At 48.1% G+C, this 23,703-nt stretch overlaps 2 protein-coding genes across 2 annotated transcripts; one reads left to right on the top strand and one right to left on the bottom strand.

Moving 5' to 3' along the window:
- Positions 1 to 4,404: 4,404 nt before the first annotated feature.
- LOC148824647 (uncharacterized) lies at positions 4,405 to 11,721 on the top strand. Its single transcript, XM_088926427.1, has 2 exons — positions 4,405 to 4,961; positions 8,881 to 11,721. The coding sequence occupies exons 1-2, from the start codon at positions 4,643 to 4,645 to the stop codon at positions 10,560 to 10,562; spliced, it is 2,001 nt and encodes a 666-aa protein (XP_088782553.1). The 5' UTR covers positions 4,405 to 4,642; the 3' UTR covers positions 10,563 to 11,721.
- Positions 11,722 to 13,315: 1,594 nt separating this feature from the next.
- On the bottom strand, positions 13,316 to 22,995 carry LOC148824646 (uncharacterized). Its single transcript, XM_088926432.1, has 5 exons — positions 22,452 to 22,995; positions 20,286 to 20,780; positions 18,388 to 18,545; positions 16,404 to 17,490; positions 13,316 to 13,540 (listed from the first exon to the last, which is right to left on the bottom strand). Exons 1-2 carry the CDS (start codon positions 22,837 to 22,839, stop codon positions 20,431 to 20,433), a joined length of 738 nt encoding a protein of 245 aa, XP_088782558.1. The 5' UTR covers positions 22,840 to 22,995; the 3' UTR covers positions 13,316 to 13,540; positions 16,404 to 17,490; positions 18,388 to 18,545; positions 20,286 to 20,430.
- Between the last annotated feature and the right edge of the window lie 708 nt (positions 22,996 to 23,703).

Raw genomic sequence — 23,703 nt, 5'->3', positions numbered from 1 at the left:
GTCAGCTGATTCTTCTTGGCGGCCATTTTGCTTAGGTCCATATCTAGTATTTTAAGTTGGTCATTCCGAAAATACCTGTTATGAATGACCCTTTCCCCGGTCATCTTACAGGAGTAATTCAGAAGTCACGCCTCAGCACCTGAAGTGGAGGGCAGGGCAGCACAGTGGGCGCAGGGCTGTACTCCACTGTACTGTGTTTTGACCTTGATCTCACTAGGCTGTACTCCACTGTACTGTGTTTTTACTACAATCTCACTGGGCTGTACTGCGCTGTCCTGTGTTTTTACCCTGATCTCACTGGGCTGTACTCCACTGTCCTGTGTTTTTACTACAATCTCACTGGGCTGTACTGCGCTGTCCTGTGTTTTTACCCTGATCTCACTGGGCTGTACTCCACTGTCCTGTGTTTTTACTACAATCTCACTGGGCTGTACTGCGCTGTCCTGTGTTTTTACCCTGATCTCACTGGGCTGTACTGCACTCTACAGTGTTTTTACACTGCTCTCACTGGGCTGTACTGCACTAAAGTGCACTATACCCTAGCTTCTCTGAAGCCACGGATAATATTCAAGTTCAAGTTTATTGTCATTATACTCATACACAGGTATATGGTATAACGCAATGCTATTTAGCTAGCTCTCAGACATTAAGTAGTACAAAAAAACAACAACAATACAATTGCATAAGAAAAGAAAGACAAAGACAACAGGCAGTGTGCAAAACAACAACAGGTAATGTGCAAAACAACATCAGATGTGCAAAATCATACATCAACAGAATTAAATAAAAGGATAGAAATGATGGGGAGTGAGCTTCTTGACATGGGAGGTAGAGGTCGATTTCAATGTGTGTGTGAGTTTTTGGTAAGAGAGAAGGCACTGTGAGGGTTCAGATCGTAGGTGAGAGTGGCTGGGAGTTGAATAGTTTGATAGTGGCGGGGGTAAAAACCGTCTCTGAGTCTGGTAGTCCGGGCCCGAATGCTCCAGTACTGTTTTCCAGATGGTAGAGGGTCATACAGTCTGTAGCTGGGGTGTGTGGGGGTCTTTGATGATGCTTACAGCTGTCCTCAAGCACCGTCTGTCATAAATGTCCTGTATAGATGGGAGGGCAACCCCAGTGATGGACTGGGCAGTTTTCACCACTCCTGTAGGGCTGTAGGGTCAGCAATACTGCAGTTGCCATACCACACTGTGATCCAACCAGTCAGTGTGCTTTCTGTGGTGCAGCTGTAAAAGTTAGTGAGGATCTGGGGATGTATCTCAGCCTCCTTCAACCGTCTGAGGAAGTACGGGAGCAGTGGCGCTTTCTTGATCAGACAGGTGGCGTTGAGAGACCATGTGAGATCCTCGGTGATTTGGACACCAAGGAATTTGAAGTTACTGACCCTTTCCACTTCAGTCCCCTTGATGACACAACACAACACAACACAACAGATGCTCATTACCCAAAGGCCACTATGGAACGCTAATCGAATCAGGGGATGGAATGCAACCGATAGGAAAGAATACGAGACAAAACTTTAGAGCAGACTTGAAATCCAATATTGACTGGAAGCCAGTGCAGGGATGCGAGGACTTGGGTTATTCGGAAGTAAGGTATCAGACAGCTCCAGAGACGACAAACAGAGTCATTGTCGTAGAGAGGTACTTCAAGATATGTTCACCTGCTTCCCGACTGGATTAAAAAGGGCTAAATCTTAAGACAACCGTTTTACGTGAGTCATTGTCAAAAGCTGTACTCTTAAAGCATTAAGGGAGAGACTATACCACCATTTTGTCCCCATCCGGACCAACGCATGAACTGCAGTTAACAGTTCGCTTTTCATTTCCAGAAATGAAATATTTGTAAGTAGTGCGAATGCAAATGTTCTCCCACATCCTCGAAATACAACCGTGAAGTTTGTTTTCACAACAGCACAACTTGTTTGCAAAAAAACAAATCAATTGCATCATATTGACAACAGCCCTTCAGACAGAAACTGCACCATGGGCGTATTAGAAATCTTGTTCCCAGCAAAATCAAAACATAACAACACAACAATGTTATTTTCAACATCCCTTGGGGAGAAAAAGCACATTTCCAGAGTAAAAACTAACTTTACACGCTAAAGAAGCACACAACAAAAGTTTTTTTTTTTCCAACTGGCTAAGAAGAAGGCTGACATAAGTAGAAATATTTATTTGACGTATGTGGAAGGCAGAGAGAATCCTTCCAAGACCAGTCTTCATAAAAAAAACAAATCACGTGCAGAATTCTTTAGTTCTCTCAGTTATTTCTTCATCTAAGGCAGCAAACACACAAGAGACACACAGACACATGATCAAGCGATATCCTAGGTGTGCCACAACTTGAGAAACTGCCTTTTGAAGAATGGTTTTTCCCCGTTTTTGTTCTGGATATTTTTATCCGGTGTTTCTGGCTCGATGTCCCTTCAATTCAAGACCCTTGCCAGGCCTGTTCCGTGTATCCTTTCCAAGTCAGGGTTTGCTGGGCCTGACATCCCGTTTTACGAGGATTTGAACAGTTTAAACGGAACATGATAATAATAATAATAATTGCTTACACTTATATAGCGCTTTTCTGGACACTCCACTCAAAGCTCTTTACAGGTCATGGGGATCCCACTACCACCACCAGTGTGCAGCTCTTGACAGGTCATGGGGATCCCACTACCACCACCAATGTGCAGCCCCACCTGGATGATGCGACAGCAGCCATAGTGCACCAGTACCTCACCACATACCAGCTCTCAGTGGGGAGGAGAGCAGAGGGATGAAGCCAGTTCAGAGAGGGGGGATTATTAGGAGACCATGATTGGTAAGGGCCAATGGGAAATTTGGCCAGGACTCTTTTCAAGAAGAACAGAGAGTCAGGACCTCGGTTTTACATCTCATCCGAAGGACGGCGCCTGTTTACAGTCTAGTGTCCCCGTCACTAAACTGGGGCATTAGGACCCACACAGACAGCAGGGTGAGAGCACCCCCTGCTGGCCCCACTAACACCTCTTCCAGCAGCAGCCTTAGTTTTTCCCAGGAGGTCTCCCCTCCAGGTACTGGCCAGGCTCACACCTGCTGAGCTCCAGCAGGGAGCTACAGGGTGATATGGCTGCTGGCTTGGTATGGATGTATATTTGAGCATCATCAGCATAGAAATGAAAGCTGAGGCCATGTGATCTTAAAAGCTGACCAAGTGGAAAGATGTAAATGCTGAAGAGACTTGCTCTCCTGTAACCCCCTGCTCTCTAAACTGACAGGGTCAATACATGTGGCTGAATGTGATAGTTCCTTTTTTTTTCTCCTTTTCACCATCACGTTTAAGGCCTGTGACCCTTAAAATAAACCAGGAAATCGCCTGAACAGAACCGGACCAGGACTCTCCGAGGTCAGGTGTATGAACCGACACACAACATATGTATAAATTCAGCCCAAGTGCTGGACTGCAGTTATTTTCCGAATACAGTCCGTCTTCAGTCCCCGGCTGGGTGCGTGTTGAGTGTCCCTCAATACTGCTTGTGTGCTTTCAGTGTCACAGGACTGTGGCTCTCAAAACACCGACATCTCGACAGAAGAGCAAGAAGTCCGCTCTTAGTTAAGGCTGAATTACTATACGAAGGCTGTGTGTTTGAGAAATGTACTTCTGTGTCTCAGTAAACCGGCGTTCACTGATGTCACGGTTTAATTTTTCACAAAGCACGATGTCCTGCAAAATGGCCATGTTGGCACCACTCTGTTAAACTGGGAAAACAAGCTCGGTATTGAATATAAACCCGTTCAGAAGAAAACAAAGTACCACTTTTTGACTGCAAACGGCGTTTCCCTGGAGAGACCTTTTTTTCTCCTCCGGGTAAGTTTTAGTTTCGTAAGGGTGTGCAGATGTTCTCATCACCCCCGATAGAAACGGTACCAAATTTGAATTGTATTGAGAATCATGTACACAATAATAATAATAATTGCTTACACGTCTATTATATTGCTTACCACCACCAATGTGCACCAATTATGTAGGTTTAACCTGTGCAAATACATTAATACTGACACGGAATTCACACACCGAGTTTAGTTCGATGGCGAGTCACCTCTCCTGACTAGCTGGCGTTAGCAGGTGCAGTGAGGTTTATATCCGGCCGCAGAACCTCCTCTCTCTCAGCTCATCTACTCTGTTGTTAAAGCAAGGAAAACGTCTGATCTATGTAAAAAAAAAAAATACAATTTGATCACAGAATTTACTTCATTACCTCTGGCGGTTAAATGTTTTTTTTTTCTGTTTGTGTTTTTTTTTCCTCTTGTACCTGTTTTTGGATCCTCTAGTTGTAGTTATATTTGTAAATGGTTTATAAGTTTAATATTTTTTATTTAAAAAAATACTCGGTTGTTTTGAAGCTGCTGAAGCCCTCGAATGGCGTCATCATGCTGCGCGGCAGCGAAGACCTTTCGGCTACGTGGCGGCTGGCTCGGCTGAATAATCCATTAAAAAGAAGAGCGATTACGATCTTTTACACGAATAAAGAGACTGCTGTTTTGTTTTTGTTTTTTTAAATATCGCTCAACTCCCGGAGGCGTGATCTTATTTGGCCGCAGATCGCTGTAGACCCCGGCGATAACCGAAAACTCAGCCTTTGATTCGGGTCGGCTCTGGAGAAAAGATGGCTGAGTTGTCGCTCGCGTTGGAGACGGAGCTTCGCTCTTTCAGGGAGGTCTTGCTCAGGTCGATCGCGGAAGACGTTTCCGCAGTTTTCCGGAACAGGATGGTTAAAATCGCGCAGTGTGTGGAGGAGAGTGTCGGGGGGGAGATGGCGCGGCTGAAGAAGGAAAACGAAAGGCTGAAGGTGAGATTGCGGTTCTGGGAGAAGGAGTCGGGAGCAGGAGGAGATCGGGGACAGACAGATCGTGTTGGACACACGCTTCCCCGTGAAGCCCCTGCAGGGATAAAAGAAGAAATGGACGTGAAACTGGAGCTGTCAGGTCAGTATGGTGACTTGTATGAGGTCAGTGTGTGTGTGTGTGTTTAAAACCAGCGTCTTTAACTTCCTCGCAGGTGAGAATTTGTTTTAAATATCAGACTCAACTTTTCTTACGCAGAAAACATCTCACCGTCAGTCCGCGTTCTTGCAAACGACCATCAAAGAAAAGAACTTTCTGGTGAGAATCTAGCGCAGAGATGCAGAGTGAAGTGGGATGGAGCAACGGGATTCTTTCCTGGAAACTGAACTTGTTGTTTGGCCGGTTGCGGTGCTGAAAAACACCTCGTTCAGATTCACCCATTCGTTCGCCGAAGCAGCGTATAATCCGACGTCATTCGCGAAAAAAAAAGATAGTATTATGAATTATTGTGCAGTATATTTAGATTTTATATTTCTAGAAATAGGTTGAATGAGGCTGGGTGGATTCCTTCTCAGAACGGGCTCAATTATTAATGGCCTTGCTTAAGGGGGAGGGGTAGTGCAGTCTAAGGACAGAATTGCCTTGAGCCCTGCGGCATTTTGATTTGAATCAAGCTCTTCTGCAGGAGCCCGGGCCCTGGAATGGATTCGCTCAGGTGGATCAACTGTTTGTTGGGTTTTTTTTGTCTGTATCTGAGTGACAGAAATGGGTTCGGGGCTGCTGATGCAGAAGCATGGAGATAGGCATTAGCCAGGTGGGTTATTAATTCGATGTGGTTGGCAAGGGGGTAGGGGCCGCGGTTTAAGGGCTGTGCAGGCTCTGAATAATAATAACAATAATTGCTTACAGTTATATAGCGCTTTTCTGGACACTCCACTCAAAGCTCTTTACAGGTTGTGGGGATCCCACCACTGCCACCAGTGTGCAGCTCTTGACAGGTCATGGGGAATCCCACTACCGCCACCAGTGTGCAGCCCCACCTGGATGATGTGACGGCAGCCATAGTGCGCCAGTCCTCTCCCCACACACCAGCTCTCAGTGGGGAGGAGAGCAGAGTGATGAAGCCAGTTCAGAGATGGGGATTATTAGGAGGCCATGAGTGGTAAGGGCCAATGGGAAATTTAGCCAGGACACTGGGGTTACACCCCTACTCGAGAAACGCCCTGGGATTGTTAATGACCACAGAGAGTCAGGACCTCGGTTTTACGTCTCATCCGAAGGACGGCGCCTGTTAACAGTCTTGTGTCCCCGTCACTATACTGGGGCATTAGGACCCACACGGACCGCAGGGTGAGCGCCCCCTGCTGGCCCCCACTAACACCTCTCCCAGCAGCAACCTTAGTTTTTCCCAGGAGGTCTCCCCATCCAGGTACTGACCAGGCTCACACCTGCTGAGCTCCAGTGGGGGGCTGCCAGTGGTGAGTTACAGAGTGATATGGCTGCTGGTGAGATGCTGAAAGATGTTGCTGTTGCTCAGCGCTTTTTATACACAGTAACAGACAAGCGTCCTGCTTTTGACCTCACCCCTTAAAACGAATCATTTGTTTCCTCATGCTCCACGCCCGACAGAAGGAAGTGTTTTGAATTGAATTAAACTGGTTGAACGGGTTTTTACTCGCACTGTGGATGGTATACACATTTGCTCTTTGTGTCATTTGTTTACACAGTTATCGACAGCTGAAACATCTTGTCTCATAAATGGGTATTTATACCGAAGGAAAAAACTGACTCCGAAAAACGATACAAGAGGCTTGAAATTGTTATTATTAAATTGATACTGTTAATAATGACCAGACACATTGAGCGGTGGCTCTGGATCTGCGCCTGGGGCTGGAAGGGTTTGCCGGTTCAAATCCCGCGGCCGGCATCTTAGGAATCCTACTCCGTTGGGCTCCTGAGCCAGGCCCTTCACCCCAACTGCTCCACGGGCGCTGTACAATGGCCGACCCTGCACTCTGACCCCCAGGCTCTCTCCCTCTCTGTGTGTCTCATGGAGAGCCAGCTGGGGTCTGCGAAAAGACAAATTCCTAATGCAAGACATTGTAAAGGGTTAATAAAGTGATGTTGATTATAAGAGGTATTTTTAATACCCCTTTGTTATTCTCAATTCTAATTACAATATATACAACTTTGTTTAAAGGCTCGAGGCGTCTGTTCAACTGCCCCACTGAATAAAGTGTTTTGAATTAAACCGGTTGACAGTATTCACTTTCGCTAAATCACTATTAATATCACTAAACGTTGAATATGTTGTGATGTAAAAAAAAAACACATTCAAATATAATATTTACTATTTGATTTTTTTTAAAAAAGAAGACTTTGTTAGAGGAAAAACGTATGCCTAAGCAGGTATTGAACTCAGGTCGGCTACAGGCCATAGTACTGCTGACAGACCCACTGCGCTAACGGGCTGCTTGGAAACTGAGTTGAATCAAACAGCTTCCAAATGTTTCGAAAGCAATCGAATCGGTCAAATTAAAAATAAAATGTTTACAAAGAAAGTGGACTACGCTGATCCTAACAGCTATAGAAATAAATACAGTCTATTTAGATCCTTGAATTAATATCATTATGAATTTCCTTAGAAATGCAATTCCGTATTATAGTCCCTATGTAGCAGATTCTAAAAAGTCCACTTTTTTAACTGGGATGACGCTCCGAAAAGTCAGAAATGTTCCAAAATAACCACAGTAAGTGTCCGAGTGTAAGACTTTGCTGCAGAAAACGTTCAGGGAGAAAGTGGAATACTGTATTTTTTTATTTCAAATACCAGAACCAGCCATATGCAGTTTGTATAATATAGTTATATTCCTAAATTAATATCGGTTATGATGTTCAGAGACCTTATGCTCATCTTATTTTCGTGCTAAGCTACCTGAAGCTCCCTTCAGGTGTACAGTCCCACATTAATATTCCATATGAAGTGGATTTAAACATGCACGATAAAGAGAAGCAGTCGTTTTAACTAACAGCTAAGGCACAGCAAGTGCCACCTGTCAGTCATTTTGGCCAGTTGTTTTGGAAATTAATTTTGTGTGTACTCCAACACATCCTTTTGTCTCATCTTAATGCACTCAACCAAAAATCCGAAGTCTTTGTCATTGTGGATTATTTTCGGGAGCATTTCGTCTTTAAAGTGAAAAACAGCGGGTTGCTGATGAACATTTCGTCATAGTTTTCATCGACCAAATTAATAATAATAATAATTGCTTCCACTTATATAGCGCGTTTCTGGACCCTCCACTCAAAGCGCTTGACAGGTCATGGGGAATCCCACTACCGCCACCAGTGTGCAGCTCTTTGCAGGTCATGGGGAATCACACTACCGCCACCAGTGTGCAGCTCTTTGCAGGTCATGGGGATCCCACTACCGCCACCAGTGTGCAGCTCTTTACAGGTTAATGGGGATCCCACTACCGCCACCAATGTGCAGCTCTTTACAGGTTAATGGGGATCCCACTACCGCCACCAGTGTGCAGCTCTTTACAGGTCATGGGGATCCCACTACCGCCACCAATGTGCAGCTCTTTACAGGTTAATGGGGATCCCACTACCGCCACCAGTGTGCAGCTCTTTACAGGTCATGGGGATCCCACTACCGCCACCAATGTGCAGCTCTTTACAGGTTAATGGGGATCCCACTACCGCCACCAGTGTGCAGCTCTTTACAGGTCATGGGGGATCCCACTACCACCACCAGTGTGCAGCCCCACCTGGATGATGCTCCAGTCCTCTCCCCACACACCAGCTCTCAGTGGGGAGGAGAGCAGAGTGATGAAGCCAGTTCAGAGATTAACACTGTTTGTTTGTCTGTGTGTACTATAATAACTAGATAAAGAGAGTATTGGGGTGTTTTAATATTCTGTAGTGGTCTGTCTAAATGATAAAAGATCCTTGTATCTTAAAGTTGGTTTTCTTGTTTCTCTGTGGTGCTGTTTGCTTTTGAAAATCTACTCCCAGCCCATGTTAAAGGCCTTGTCCTCTTGTCCTGTGTTTGCAGGGTCAGAGGCCAGTGCTCTCCCTGACGCTGGGGACAGGGCTCCTCTTGAACAGCAGCACAGTGAGGAGGAGGAGGAGGGGATCTCCAGTCTGCTGCAGGAGAGAGAGCTCACCACCGCACAAGGGAAAGAGACACTCAGTGAGCAGCAGCACCCAGAGAGCAGACAGAGGGTGGAGGATCTGGACTCTGTGCCCACGATGAAGACCGAGCCTGAGAGTCTCTTAGTAAAGCCCTCAAACGAGATGAATGATCTGGACATTAAGAATATTAGTGAAAGTTGTACGGAGCAGGACTCTGTCTCTGTGCAAGAGATCAAAGAACTGGGTGAGTTTCCTCTTACAGAGCAGTACGTGGTGATCCAGCTGACTGACCCTGCAGAGCAGCAGACTGCTGTACCTGGTGAAGAGAACAGTACTGAGTCGCAGCACCCAGAGGAGAGTCAGGACAGGGAGGAACAAGAGCAGCACCTACAGGGCTTGATAATCATGAGGCCTTGTTCTGTTCAAGTGGAGAGACTGTCAGTGCAGAGGTGTTTTAAACAGTCATATGACCCCTCAGTATCTGATGACCTTACACACAGGTTTAATAATCTGGTTACTGAGAAAACTGTTGAAGATTTTAATGAACTAGAGTCTGTGTCTCTTGGGCACAGAGAGGAACAGCTGAATGCTTTTAGTCTTAGGGAGCTGGAGAAGGAGCCCCAGATGAGTCAAACTTCTGAGCAGCACACTGAGGGAGACGATGGAGAAAACACACCTCAGTCTCCGCACGCAGAGCAAGATGGAGTGGGCATTTCAAACACCCCCCAGCGCGTTCGCACAGGAGAGAGACCTTTCAGCTGCAGTCAGTGTGGGAAGAGTTTTAGTGACTCAAGAAAATTAAAAACCCACCAGCGCGTCCACACCGGAGAGAGACCATTCAGCTGCAGTCAGTGTGGGAAGAGTTTTAGAGACTCAAGTAAATTAAAAACTCACCAGCGCGTTCACACCGGAGAGAAACCATTCAGCTGCAGTCAGTGTGGGAAGAGTTTTAGTGTCTCGGGTAAATTAAAAACTCACCAGCGCGTTCACACCGGAGAGAAACCCTTCAGCTGTCATCAGTGTGGGAAGAGTTTTAGAGACTCAAGTGCCTTAAGAGCCCACAGGCGCATTCACACGGGAGAGAGACCGTTCAGCTGCAGGCAGTGTGGGAAGAGTTTTAGTCAACCAGGCCACTTAAAGGCCCACCAGCTCATCCACACTGGCGAGAAGCTCTTCTGCTGCAGTCACTGTGGGAAGAGTTTTAGTGACTCCAGCAAATTAAAAATTCACCAGCGCGTCCACACGGGAGAGAGGCCGTTCAGCTGTCAGCAGTGCGGGAAGCGTTTTAGTGACTCGAGCGCCTTAAGTGCCCACCAGCGCACCCACACGGGAGAGAAGCCGTTCAGCTGCAGGCAGTGTGGGAAGAGTTTTATTCAGTCCGGCCACTTGAAAGCCCACCAGCTCATTCACACTGGAGAGAAACTCTTCAGCTGCGGTCAGTGTGGGAAGAGTTTTAGTGACTCGAGCAAATTAAAGACCCACCAGCGCGTTCACACGGGAGAGAAGCCGTTCAGCTGCAGTCAGTGTGGGAAGAGCTTTAGGTACTCGAGCAACCTAAGAGCCCACCAGCGCGTTCACCCAGGAGAGACCATTCAGCTGTAGTCAGTGTGGGAAGAGTTTTAGGTACTCAAGCAACCTAAGAGCCCACCAGCGCGTTCACCCGGGAGAGACCGTTCAGCTGTAGTCAGTGTGGGAAGAGTTTCAGTGCCTTAAATGCCCACCAGTGCGTTCAAACAGGAGAGAGATCATTCAGTAACAGTAAATTTGTAAGTGTGGGAAGGGTTTTATCCACCAATTAAAAATACTCCAGTATAGTCAATAGTTTTTGATTAAATCATAGTCTTAAGCAAGTCAACTAAAAATGTCTATTAGTCATAGTCACTTTTGAAGTCTAGTCAACTAAATTGTGGCTATAATTTCTCTTACTTATGGTTGACTAAAACAGAATTAGATTTAATACTAATAATAATTGCTTACACTTATATAGCGCTTTTCTGGACACTCCACTCAAAGCGCTTTACAGGTCATGGGGAATCCCACTACCGCCACCAGTGTGCAGCTCTTTACAGGTCATGGGGATCCCACTACCGCCACCAGTGTGCAGCCCCACCTGGATGATGCTCCAGTCCTCTCCCACACACCAGCTCTCAGTGGGGAGGAGAGCAGAGGGATGAAGCCAGTTCAGAGAGGGGGGTTATTAGGAGGCCATGATTGGTAAGGGCCAATGGGAAATTTGGCCAGGACGCCGGGGTTACACCCCTACTCTTTTCGAGAAACGCCCTGGGATTTTTAATGAGCATGGAGAGTCAGGACCTCGGTTTGATGTCTCATCCGAAGGACGGCGCCTGTTTACAGAATAGTGTCCCCGTCACTATACTGGGGCATTAGGACCCACACGGACCGCAGGGTGAGAGCGCCCCCTGCTGGCCCCACTCACACCTCTTCCAGCAGCAGCCTTAGTGTTTTCCCAGAAGGTCTCCCATCCAGCTACTGACCAGGCTCACACCTGCTTCCTCAATACTTTTTCACTGAGATGCCTTATCGAGCAGAGAGGTCATTCAAGAGATTTAGGATGTGTGACAGTTCTGCTTTTCCCTGAAATCTATTCAGCCACTGCAGGCTTACTTAAAATTCCCTATTTCCAAACATCTTGTACCGACAGAGATCAAAGTGTTTCTAACTTGATTTCCCTCGGTTATTTGTCATTTACTTGGGTGCTACAATGTGTAAATAAATGTGAAATAAATTGTAATTTCATGCATCTTGGTTTCATGCCCTTAAAAACCCCCAAAATGCGATCTTTTCGAAAAGTTGGGGGAGAATTTCTAGTCAGTTAATCTAGAGTTAATTTCATAGACGAAAATTATGCCCCCCAAAATTTGGCCAGGGACCTGTTTTTATTTTAGTCAATGAGGATGAAACATGTACAAAAATATTCTGCCATGATACTGAAAAAAAAGACTAAAATGCTCTGTGTTTTTTTTCTTTGGAGTAAATTACGATGAGGCACAATGATCCGTTTGACTGAAACTCATACCGAAACGGATCGAGTCAGACGAGGTTCACCGGTGGCGCGCCGACTTTCTGTCTAGCCAAAATCAGGAAACGAATTCGAGACGATCACAAGTATTGGGATGTGCCGTTTTTCTCTCGTCTTCTGTTTTCGAATCTCCCCGATTTCTGGTACGTCCCACACGGACTGCGGGGGGAGAGCGCCCCCTGCTGGCCCCACTCACACCTCTCCCAGCAGCAACCTTAGTTTTCCCAGGAGGTCTCCCCATCCAGGTACTGACCAGGCTCAAACCTGCTGAGATCCAGTGGGGGGGGGGGCTGCCAGTGGTGAGTTACAGGGTGATAGGGCTGCTGGCAATAAGTATACCCCCCTCTTTCTCGAACTAGCCATTTGAAAGGGATGCCATTTGAAATCTGACAAAACGCAAGAAGTACTCATTAAATTCACATAGAAAAAAACTGTGTGGATCTAACTGAGAAGATTTGGACCAGGGCGGTGTCATTAGTTTAGATCTTCCGTTCATCTGGATCTGACCAGTGGCAGGGCTATGGCGGAAAATGAGAGCGAGCAGTGTGTTTTGGGGGGGGGAATATTTTCTCTAATGGTTGTTTTTTTTTTTCCTTCCGGTTAAGTTCAGGTCTGATTTGGACCTGGCTCGATCCTTTTTTTCCCCACCAAATGAAAGCAAACATAGTGATTCCCACCACACACTGTTTGGAAATAAGCCCACAGCCCGATCGATTGAAAAGAAAAACATCTTTGTTGGACAATCCACTCGGAGCTCTTTCCGGGTCATGGGGATCCCACTACCGCCACCAGTGTGCAGCTCTTTCCAGGTCATGGGGAATCCCACTACCGCCACCAGTGTGCAGCTCTTTCCAGGTCATGGGGAATCCCACTACCGCCACCACTGTGCAGCTCTTTCCAGGTCATGGGGAATCCCACTACCGCCACCAGTGTGCAGCTCTTTCCAGGTCATGGGGATCCCACTACCGCCACCAGTGTGCAGCTCTTTCCAGGTCATGGGGAATCCCACTACCGCCACCAGTGTGCAGCTCTTTCCAGGTCATGGGGATCCCACTACCGCCACCAGTGTGCAGCTCTTTCCAGGTCATGGGGATCCCACTACTGCCACCAGTGTGCAGCTCTTTACAGGTCATAGGGATCCCACTGCCGCCACCAGTGTGCAGCTCAGGGACGTAACAACTCCTATGATGGGGGGAAAATGTGGTACAAAAGATTTTGACCTGGCTCAATACTTTTGTTTTGTTTTTTTATGAAAGAGAACAACATAGTGATTCACACCACACACTGTTTGGAAATAAGCCCATAGCCCAATCGATTGAAAAGAAACCTCTTTATTGTGTCCATGATTCCTATGTTGGGGTACAAAAGGAGTCCCCCCCCCAAACCAATTCTCACTCAGTCACCTCGGCGCGGTGTCCACACTCGCGTCCAGCTGGGTCTCCAGGAGTTCGATCCCCAGCTCCACCTTCCTCCTCTTTAGCCTGTAGTAGCCCGTCTGCTCCCACAGCAACACGGCGGAGAGGCTCCTGCTGCCAGCACTCTGAAAACCCAGCGGTGAAGACTGTGCCATTAACCATTACGTCACGCCACACAGAATCCCATCATGCTTCGCCCTCGTCCAGGCCATTCCGATCACTTGAATCTCTTTCTGGACCTCGATCACTAGGACTTTGTCTCATGAGGTCTAGAGGTCTTTCCTGCCCTATTATGATGTCCAAAACTCAGCAGCCAGGATCCTGACCAGGTCTAGTGCAAGTGTTCACATTACTCCTATCCTGGAGTCCCTGCACTGGCTTCCGGTCAAATTCTGTGTGGACTTTTAAAATCCTCACCTATAGGGCTCTGCATGGCTTGGCACCTCAGTACCTGTCTGAGCTATCATCGCCCTACTCCCCACCTCGCAACCTTCGCTCCTCTAATTCTGCTCTCCTGTCTGTCCCCCCAAGCCCGTCTACACTCTAGGGGTGAAAGGGCCTTCTCCTGTTATGCCCCCATGCTCTGGAACTCTTTGCCCAAGGATATCAGAGAGTCACCTTCTCTAAACTCCTGCCAATCCAGACTCCAAACCCTCTTCTTCAGAAGAGCCTTTACTGAACTGGATCCATTCTTCACCCCTCTGCTTCTCTTAGTACCACCATCCACGCTCTCCTCTGTATATTGTAATTGTGTTTTATCTTGTGTATTCTTCTTATTTATCATTGTTGTCATCCTGTAAAGCGCTTCGAGAAGCCACCTTTAAAGGCGCTATATAAAATCAAGTTTTTTATTATTATCATCATCCTGTATGCTCGGGAGCGTCCCGCCCCTGCATGCTGGCTGCAGGAGTGGTGCTAAAACAGCGCCGGTCTCCTCTTTCCCTCCAGACTTTGAGGGAGAGGCACGCAGCTTCTGGCCCGAGTGGCTGTGGGCCAGATTCCTGGACCTACTAAGTATCGATCGATCCATCCATCCATCAAAGTGTATTTATCAAGCGCACAGCAAATACAGCGCGCCGCAGTATATAGATGATAACGTCACTGTAGCACCCACCTTGCGTCTGGGCAGAAGCAACACTGACAGGGGCCCGTTTCTGGACTGAACAGCAAACTGCTACATCTGTTCTTTCTCTCTTGACCGTTTTTGTGCAATAGATGCCAGGGACCTGTGCAATACATTTATATTTATATTTATATTGCGCAATATGACTTTTTTGTGTCCTGGACTGGGAGTAACTCTTCATAGAGCACTTCTCACTGTCCTGAGTGTGTTGTATTATTACCTTTGTATCTTTCGTTACACTGTGGCTGTGTTGTCTGTGCTAAGCCGCTGTTCCACTGCCATTTCCCTCAGGGGATCAATAAAGTATCCATCTATCTAAAAGAAATTCAATCAAAGAAACGCAGACAAAACTCAATATGAGTAGAGCTGCAATATGTCCAAGTCGTGCAGTTATGCTGAACACAGTGAAAACTGTGTGCCCCTGTAGTCATCACAGGTGATCTGCTGAAGGAGCTGCAGGCTGTCTTACTGCCTGGAGGAAGAAGCTGTCCCTAAATCTGTTAGACTCTGACCGAATGCTCCTTAACTGGAAACAACTGAGTCGATTACAGTGACCTGCGGTCGAGATGCAGTCTGACCAAGTAATCCACACCAGGCGATACCGCCGGCAGTCATTAAGAGAACTGATGCGAGGAGGTTGGAGCGCCCTCTGGCGGAGAGGATGGGGACCGTGACCATCAGAGCGCAGTAGAAACGGAATAAAATTAACTCCGCCCGGGCTCAATATCGATAGAGCTGCGATCTGTCCAGGGGGTGTGCGGTACGTTATGTCCAAGTAGTGCGGTTATGCTGAATACAGTGAAAACTGTGTGCCCCTGTAGGCATTACAGGTGATCTGCTGAAGGAGCTGCAGGTGGGCTGTTCAGCAGCCTTACTGCCTGGAGGTAGAAGCTGTGCCGTAGTCTGTTGGACTCGGACCGAATCCGTTTACTGGACAGCAGGAGGGAAACCAGTTTGCGACTGGGACGACTGGGCTCCTTGAGAGCGGACCTGGCCTTCTTCCAACATCTGGCCCAGTGGATATCCTCATGAGGGTGAGGTGCCATTTCCAGTTATGTCAACACGATCGAAGCAAAGGGAAGAGGGTTGGTCCGCTCCAGTTTGTAAGCCAAGTGAAGAGACTTGAGAAGGAAATGACCCCACATAGGGGCACGCCCGCGGACACCAGCGGTGAGAGGCGCTGGGTCCAGTTTTAGAGTTTCGGAGTGTTATCTGGGTGGAGTTTGTATAGCCTGTTCCTGTTTCTGTGAGTTTCCTGCCACAGCCCCAGAACATACTGGTGGGTATAATTGGGTATAATATATAATATATTATAATGATATAATATATGTTATAAATATATTATATATGTATATATTATATCCACTGTGTCTGTCTGCCCTGTGATGGACAGGTGTCTTGTCCAGGGTGTGTGAGTGTGAGTGTGTGTGTGTGTCCTGTGACAGACTGGTGTCCTGTCCAGGGTGTGTGAGTGTGTGTGTGTGCCCTGTGATGGACTGTTGTCGTGTCCAGGGTGTGTGTGTGTCCAGTGATGGACTGGTGTCCTGTCCAGGGTGTGTGAGTGTGTGTGTGTGTGTGTCCTGTGATGGACTGGTGTCCTGTCCAGGGTGTGTCAGTGTCTCTGTGTGTCCTGTGACAGACTGGTGTCCTGTCCAGGGGGTGTGTGTGTGTGTGTGTGTGTGTGCCCTGTGACAGACTGGCGTCCTGACCAGGGTGTACCCTGCCCAGTGCCTGGTGCTTGCTGGGATAGCCCTGCAGCCCTGTGTGGGAAGAACCAGCTAGCAGGTCCGCCGACACCGAAACCTCATGCGATTATACACCATGCAACATGGCTCCCCTGTACAAGATACCAGGTTGTAACTTACACGGGTGTCAAGTTCCTCTGCATCCAGGATGCCGGCCAGGACTGGGTGACCCTGGATGTGCTCGAGGGCTGCTCCTCTGCGGGGGTGGCATCTGGAGTCGGGGTCCCCTCCTCCAGTCCGCTCAGACAAGGTCGCGTCGGCTAAAACCAGGGCACATTTTCATTCGACGGGCATATTGTCTATCTATCTATTGTCCAGCAGTTCTGGAGATGACTTTCTCTGGACTCAGTCTGCAGTCTGCAACTTTAGGTGTTTGGGAACTCACGTCTCTAAAGATCTAACCCGGACTGTGCACACTGACTCCATCATGAAGAAGGCTCGGCAGCGCCTCTATTTCTTGAGGTGCCTCAAGCGATGGGGGGGGGCGCCAGCACCCGTGTTGGCGAACTTCTACCGCTGCACCATCGGGAGCGTCCCCCACCAACGGGATCGCCGTGTGGCACGGCCACACCTCTTCTCGAGAGAGAGAGAGGAAGGCACTGCAGAGAATGGTCAATACGGCCCAGAAGCTCATGGGCCGTGGTCTCGCCGAGATTAAACAGCTCTGTGAGGACCATCCTGGCCGAGGGAGAGAGGGGGGGAGAGAGGGGGAGAGAGGGGGAGAGAGGGAGAGAGGGAGAGAGGGAGAGAGAGGGAGAGAGAGGGGGAGAGAGGGGGAGAGAGGGAGGGGGAGGGAGAGAGGCCAGAGGGGAGAAACAGAGACAGAGGTGCACTTCCTACTGCACTGTGACAGATACTCTGGGATGAGAGAAACATTCTTCCCGAAATTCATCAATCTAATCCCAGAGATCCCAAACCTGCCAGAATCACAACGGGTCCCAATCCTACTGGGAGAGGGAGGAGGGAACTCAGTGGAACTGGCAGCCCAGTATGCGATCTCCTGTCCCAGCCTGAGGAACAGTGAGTCTGTCTCCCAATAATGCTCCAGCCGCCTACAGTATATGTCAATATTTTATAATATGTCTTTGTTGTAAATGTCTGTAGATTTTATTTTACTTTTATTTTTTGTTTTGTTTAATGGAAATATCATTACTTTCATTTGCTTTGGCAACACTGATTGTACCCATCGGTCATGCTAATAAAGCACCTTGAATTGAATTGAATTGAGAGGAGGGAGAGGGAGAGAGAGAGGGGGAGAGAGAGGAAAATAGGATTGTGTTAAAGATCGGATTACAGAATAACGGACAATTGAAAAGGAGATACGGCTTATGATTTTCGGATTGCGGATTGTGGATAGGAGACAGCGCGGATTGGTGTTATTACGGACTTTTGGAACTCGGATCGGATCAGGATCAAGAAAACGACTTACGGACTGGATTTGGAAGATATTTGGATGGAAGAAACTCCGTGAAAAATAAGAAAGAAAAGTGTGGTGTGAGTACTTTTCTCGTTTACGTTGAGACACCCCAACTTGTTTTAACAAATCGAAAGACTTCCTGTCAGTCAGAATTCCACGGTACCAGTACGTGTGCCGGTTACATATGGCGATACAGTTCAAGTTCTGTGTTACAGCTACAGTATATGCATAAACTACTGTAGTCTCTGCCGCCAGAAAACTGTATTACGCAACCACACAATGGCTTCAAAAAAAGCTACAGTCACAACGATTTGTACTTGTGTTACTAAAGTGGGTTACTAAAAAAAGATTCTTTTTCAAAACTTGTCAAGGCTGGGCCTGGTTATTACTCGATCAAGAGAGCTGTGCAGTTTCATAAACTCGCCCCCCCACCCCAGCATCGCACAGGCCGTTTCTGCCTGGAAGAATGAGCCCCTGACCATCCTGCATTATCTTGTAAAGCACAGGCAGTCCAAAATAAACCCCTCAAGTGTCAGATCTGAACCCAGGAGATTTGTTCCGTGTTTTGCTCTGTCAACACACTAGAAAAGACAGATCTAAACTAGAGGCAAACGCCAATCTTTTTCCTGATCTTTACAAGTCAATTTGACAAGTTGTAGCACATAGATAAACATACCCGTCACCTACCTGGGGTACAGAGCTGAAACCGAAGGCACACAGACATCAGATCCTGCATCAGGTTTTCTGAAACCAGGGTGAAGGGTCTCAAGATCAACGTTAAGTCTTTATGGGCGGTCCCTCGCTAGTTTCGTGGGCAGAATGTATCAGGGATCACCTTCTGGAATCTCAGATAGTAATAATAATAATAATAATAATAATTGCTTACACTTATATAGCGCTTTTCTGGACACTCCACTCAAAGCGCTTTACAGGTCATGGGGATCCCACTACAGACGGCGCCTGTTTACAGTCTAGTGTCCCCCATCACTATACTGGGGCATTAGGACCCACACGGACCGCAGGGTGAGAGCGCCCCCTGCTGGCCCCACTCACACCTCTTCCAGCAGCAACCTTAGTTTTTCCCAGGAGGTCTCCCCTCCAGGTACTGACCAGGCTCACACCTGCTGAGCTCCAGTGGGGGCTGCCAGGCGCCGTCCTTTCGGATGAGACGTAAAACCCGAGGTCCTGACTCTCTGTGGTCATTAACAATCCCAGGGCGTTACTGGAAAAGAGTAGGGGTGTTACCCCGGCGTCCTGGCCAAATTTCCCATTGGCCCTTACCAATAATGGCCTCCTAATAACCCCCCTCTCTGAACTGGCTTCATCCCTCTGCTCTCCTCCCCACTGGGAGCTGCTGTGTGCTGAGCGGACTGGAGCATCATCCAGGTGGGGGCTGCACACTGGTGGCAGTAGTGGGATTCCCCATTGCCTGTAAAGCGCTATATAAGTGTAAGCATTTATTATTATTATTATTATTATAAAGGAGGTGACAAAAAAAAGCCTCAGCAATTTGATTTCTCTCCTGTTACGAATAAGCTGGTGCGTTTTTAAGCAGCCTGCCTGACTCAAACTATTCTAACTCCGACAGGCAGCGAGTCTGTCTCCCAGCAATGCTCCATCTGTCGACAGCAGATGTCAATATTTTAGGATGCGTCCTTGTCGCCAATGTCTGTCATACGTCTGCGGATTTTATTTTACTTGGATTTTTGGTTTCGTGTCGTGTGAATTTCATTTGCTTTGGCAACACTGCTGGTGCCCATCAGTCAGAATAATGAAGCCCCTTGAATTGCACTGCAAGCGAACATCCCCTCCACTGCGAGAGTGTGCTGCCGGGTTTTGAATTTTCTTGAAAGAAAAAACAAACTGCCGTATTGAACGTTCCTCTGCTATCTGCACGGATACGCTGACTGCTTTCGGATTTCCTACCCTGCAGGGAGCTTCGAAGTTGCTTGATGGATTAAACCACTCCTAGCCAGCAGCCCTATCACCCTGCAACTCCCAGCTGGCAGCCCCCCCCCCCCCCCCCACTGGAGCTCAGCAGGTGTGAGCTGGTCAGTATCTGGAGGGGAGACCTCCTGGGGAAAAACTAAGGTTGCTGCCGGAAGAGGTGTTAGTGGGGCCAGCAGGGGGCGCTCACCCTGCGGTCTGTGTGGGTCCTGATGCCCCAGTATAGTGACGGGGGACACTGGACTGTAAACAGGCGCCGTCCTTCGGATGAGACGTAAAAACCGAGGTCCTGGCTCTCTGTGCTCATTAAAAATCCCAGGGCGTTTCTCGAAAAGAGTAGGGGTGTCACCCCGGCGTCCTGGCCAAATTTCCCATTGGCCCTTACCCATCATGGCCTCCTAATAACCCCCCTCTCTGAACTGGCTTCATCCCTCTGCTCTCCTCCCCACTGAGAGCTGCTGTGTGCTGAGCGGACTGGAGCATCATCCAGGTGGGGGCTGCACATTGGTGGCGGTAGTGGGATTCCCCATGACCTGTAAAGCGCTCTGAGTGGAGTGTCCAGAAAAGCGCTCTATAAGTGTAAGCAGTTATTATTCTAATAGTTATTATTATCAAGCCCAATAGGAGTCACTATTTACCCCTTTCCAGTTCCTCCCTGTCCTGACCCTTCTGTGGGTGCCGAAACCCAGCGCTGTTCTCTTCAGCAGGTGTATCTCTGCGCTGCTCGGCAGGGTCGCTCAGCTGGGACTCGCCGTCCTGATCTGCGAGACTCAGATCGGCGAGTTACTCTTTGTGCTCTTGCAGAGAGACGCAGTCCAGTCCGTTACGGCTCTGTGGGATATCCCAAGTATCCCGATTATGAATCTTTTCCGTCAGGTCCTCAGTGACTAAAACCCCAGCTGTCTCACACTCAGGCTCGGTCTTCATCGTGGGCACAGAGTCCAGATCCTCCACCCTCTGTCTGCTCTCTGGGTGCTGCTGCTCACTGAGTCTCTCTTTCCCTTGTGCGGCGGCGAGCTCTGTCTCCTGCATCAGACGGGAGCCCCACTCCTCCTCCTCCTCCTCCTCCTCACTGGGCTGCTGTTCAAGAGGAGCCCTGTCCCCAGCGTCAGGGAGAGCACTGGCCTCTGAGCCTGCAAACACAGGACAAGAGAACAAGGCCTTTAACACGGGCTTTGACTAGAGTTCAAAACAAGCATCAAAACAAAATCAAAGTTAAGATATATAAAAAAACCTATTTTAATAACTAGCCTCCATTAAAACTTTACCTATTCAAGCTTGAGTCAAAAGTGTACTGGGACACATATCAGCACATACTCCAGGCTACAGTGTCATTACTGAATATGGATGTCATAATTGGCGGCATGTGTTCATTATAAAGCAACTGTAAGCGATCAGCTCCTAAATGCGCTGTCCAGAGAAAGATCAACTTCAAAGAACTGGGCTTAAAAACCACCTGAGCATGAAACAGTCTCAACTGTCAGGACTTACACTTTTACACCACTTTCCTTACACTTGTATAGCGCTTTTCTGGACACTCCACTCAAAGCGGTTGACAGGTCATGGGGATCCCACTACCGCCACCAGTGTGCAGCTCTTTCCAGGTCATGGGGATCCCACTACCGCCACCAGTGTGCAGCTCTTTCCAGGTCATGGGGATCCCACTACCGCCACCAGTGTGCAGCCCCACCTGGATGATGCGCCAGTCCTCTCCCCACACACCAGCTCTCAGTGGGGAGGAGAGCAGAGTGATGAAGCCAGTTCAGAGAGGGGGATTATTAGGAGGCCATGATTGGTAAGGGCCAATGGGAAATTTAGCCAGGACACCGGGGTTACACCCCTACTCTTTTCGAGAAACGCCCTGGGATTTTTAATGACCACAGAGAGTCAGGACCTCGGTTTTACATCTCATCCGAAGGACGGCGCCTGTTTACAGTATAGTGTCCCTCGTCACAATACTGGGGCATCAGGACCCACACAGACCGCAGGGTGAGCGCCCCCTGCTGGCCCCACTAACACCTCTTCCGGCAGCAACCTTAGTTTTTCCCCAGGAGGTCTCCCCTCCAGATACTGACCAGCTCACACCTGCTGAGCTCCAGTGGGAGCTGCCAGTGGTGAGTTGCAGGGCAATATGGCTGCTGGCAATATCATTACAGATACATTATACACAATCTCTTAAGTAAAAACCATACTACTTGTAGTGAAGAAAACACTTCAAATAAATGTGTGAAATGAGCACTCAACGCTATGGCAAAGCAAACTTTCATATACATCTCAAAGATCTCTGGCTTGAATTTCTCAAGAGTAGCGTCAAAAACAAACGGGATTTGATCAGGTGTCAGAAAACAACAGGGCGGCGGATCTTAACGGGGACATTTCGCTACCATCTGCCTTTAAGAGAGCGATCATTTGATTTTGATCTGATCTCTATTCTATTCCGATCCTTCGAAACGTGAAAGTTTGTTCGCTTTAGAAAACGAGCTTCCTCATTATCGACACACCTTGACACACTGAAAATATGAGTATGGAGATCACGCGTGTCTCTTAATGACGCGAATCGTACGACTGCAGTTCAGTGACACACGTGTTGTAACAGAACAACAAGTCCTCAGTCCTGTTGCTGTATTACAGATGTTTTCAGCACCAGAACTGGATAATAACAGTTCAGTTTCCAGTCAGATAATCCCGTTGCTACATCCCACTTCGCTCTGCATCTCTGCACTAGATTCTCACCAGTGAGAAAGCTAAAGACACTGGTTTTAAACACACACACACACTGACTTCATACAAGTCACCCCACTGACCTGCCAGCTCCAGTTTCACGTCCATTTCTTCTTTTATCTCTGCAGCGATTTCACAGGGAAGCGTGTGTCCAACACGATCTGTCTGTCCCCGATCTCCTCCTGCTCCCGGCTCCTTCTCCCAAAGCTGCAATCTCACCTTCAGCCTCTCGTTTTCCTTCTTCATCTGAGCCATCTCAGTCCCGAAACTCTCCTCCACACACTGGGTGATTTTAAACACGGCCCGTCTCACCAGAGTCTGGGCGATATTGCGAAGTTTGTCTTTAAACTCGTCCTCGGAGTCAGACATCCTGTTTCCAAAAACGTCTGCCACTTCGTACACGATCGATCTGAGCAGCACCTGCATGAAAGACTGGAGCTCGGTTTGCAGACGTAACAGGCAACTCGCCATCGTTTTTGCCGACCGGCGGGCTCTGGACGGATCTGCTGCAAAATAAAGCTGCGTTTTCACGAGTTTAAAAGACAGACAGACATATTTTAACAGAACAATGTTCTTGTGTACTAGTGATCTAAAGCCGCCGATCCAATCGCAATGTCTGCTCCTTAGCGCGTCGCGTGATGACGTCATTCGGCGGCGCAGCTGCTGCTGTACAGAGTTTTTATTAAAGTGTTACTACATAAATTCAAGTTATGAAAAAAGATTAAACAAATTAAATTAAAATAATGTCCGCACTGCTTCCATATTTTTGCACTTCGAAATAGTTTGCAAATACCCCCTTTGGTATCCCCTTTGGGGATGGGATGTCAGGGCCTGACGACACTGCTTTACGCAGTGATTTACACTGCTTTACGCAGAGAGTAGTAGGAGTGGGATGTCAGGGTCTGACGATACTGCTTTACACAGAGAGTGGCGGTTGTGGGATGTCAGGGCCATACGACAGTGCTTTACACAGAGAGTGGCTGGGGTGGGTTGTCAGGGCTGACGAAAGTGCTTTAAGCAGAGAGTGGAGGAGATGGGATGTTAAAGCCTGACGACACTGCTTTACGCAGAGAGTGGCGGGGGTGGGATGTCAGGGCCATACGGCAGTGCATTACACTGAGAGTGGCGGGGGTGGGGTGTCAGGGCCGTACGACACAGCTTTATGCAGAGAGTGGCGGGGGTGGAATGTCAGAGCCTGACGACAGTGCCTTACGCAGATAGTGGTGAGGGTGTCATATCAGGGCCATACAAAACTGCTTTACGTAGAGAGTGGCGAGGGTGGGGTGTTAGAGCCTGATGAGACTGCTTTACGCAGAGAGTGACAGGGGTGGGATT

This window comes from Atractosteus spatula, chromosome 10 (genome assembly GCF_055471065.1).
Source record: "Atractosteus spatula isolate fAtrSpa1 chromosome 10, fAtrSpa1.hap1, whole genome shotgun sequence".
Lineage (NCBI taxonomy): Eukaryota > Metazoa > Chordata > Actinopteri > Semionotiformes > Lepisosteidae > Atractosteus > Atractosteus spatula.
The sequence above is the reverse complement of the archived record's forward strand: the minus strand, read 5'-3'. Positions and strand labels throughout refer to the sequence as shown.

Bases quoted from the DNA above. Each gene is read 5' to 3' on its own strand.
- LOC148824647 (XM_088926427.1), top strand. From the start codon at position 4,643: ATGGCTGAGTTGTCGCTCGCGTTGGAGACGGAGCTTCGCTCTTTCAGG. The intron at 4,962-8,880 runs GTCAGTATGGTG...CTGTGTTTGCAG, and splicing joins CGTGAAACTGGAGCTGTCAG to GGTCAGAGGCCAGTGCTCTC.
- LOC148824646 (XM_088926432.1), bottom strand. From the start codon at position 22,839: ATGGCGAGTTGCCTGTTACGTCTGCAAACCGAGCTCCAGTCTTTCATG. The intron at 20,781-22,451 runs GTCAGTGGGGTG...CTGTGTTTGCAG, and splicing joins CGTGAAACTGGAGCTGGCAG to GCTCAGAGGCCAGTGCTCTC.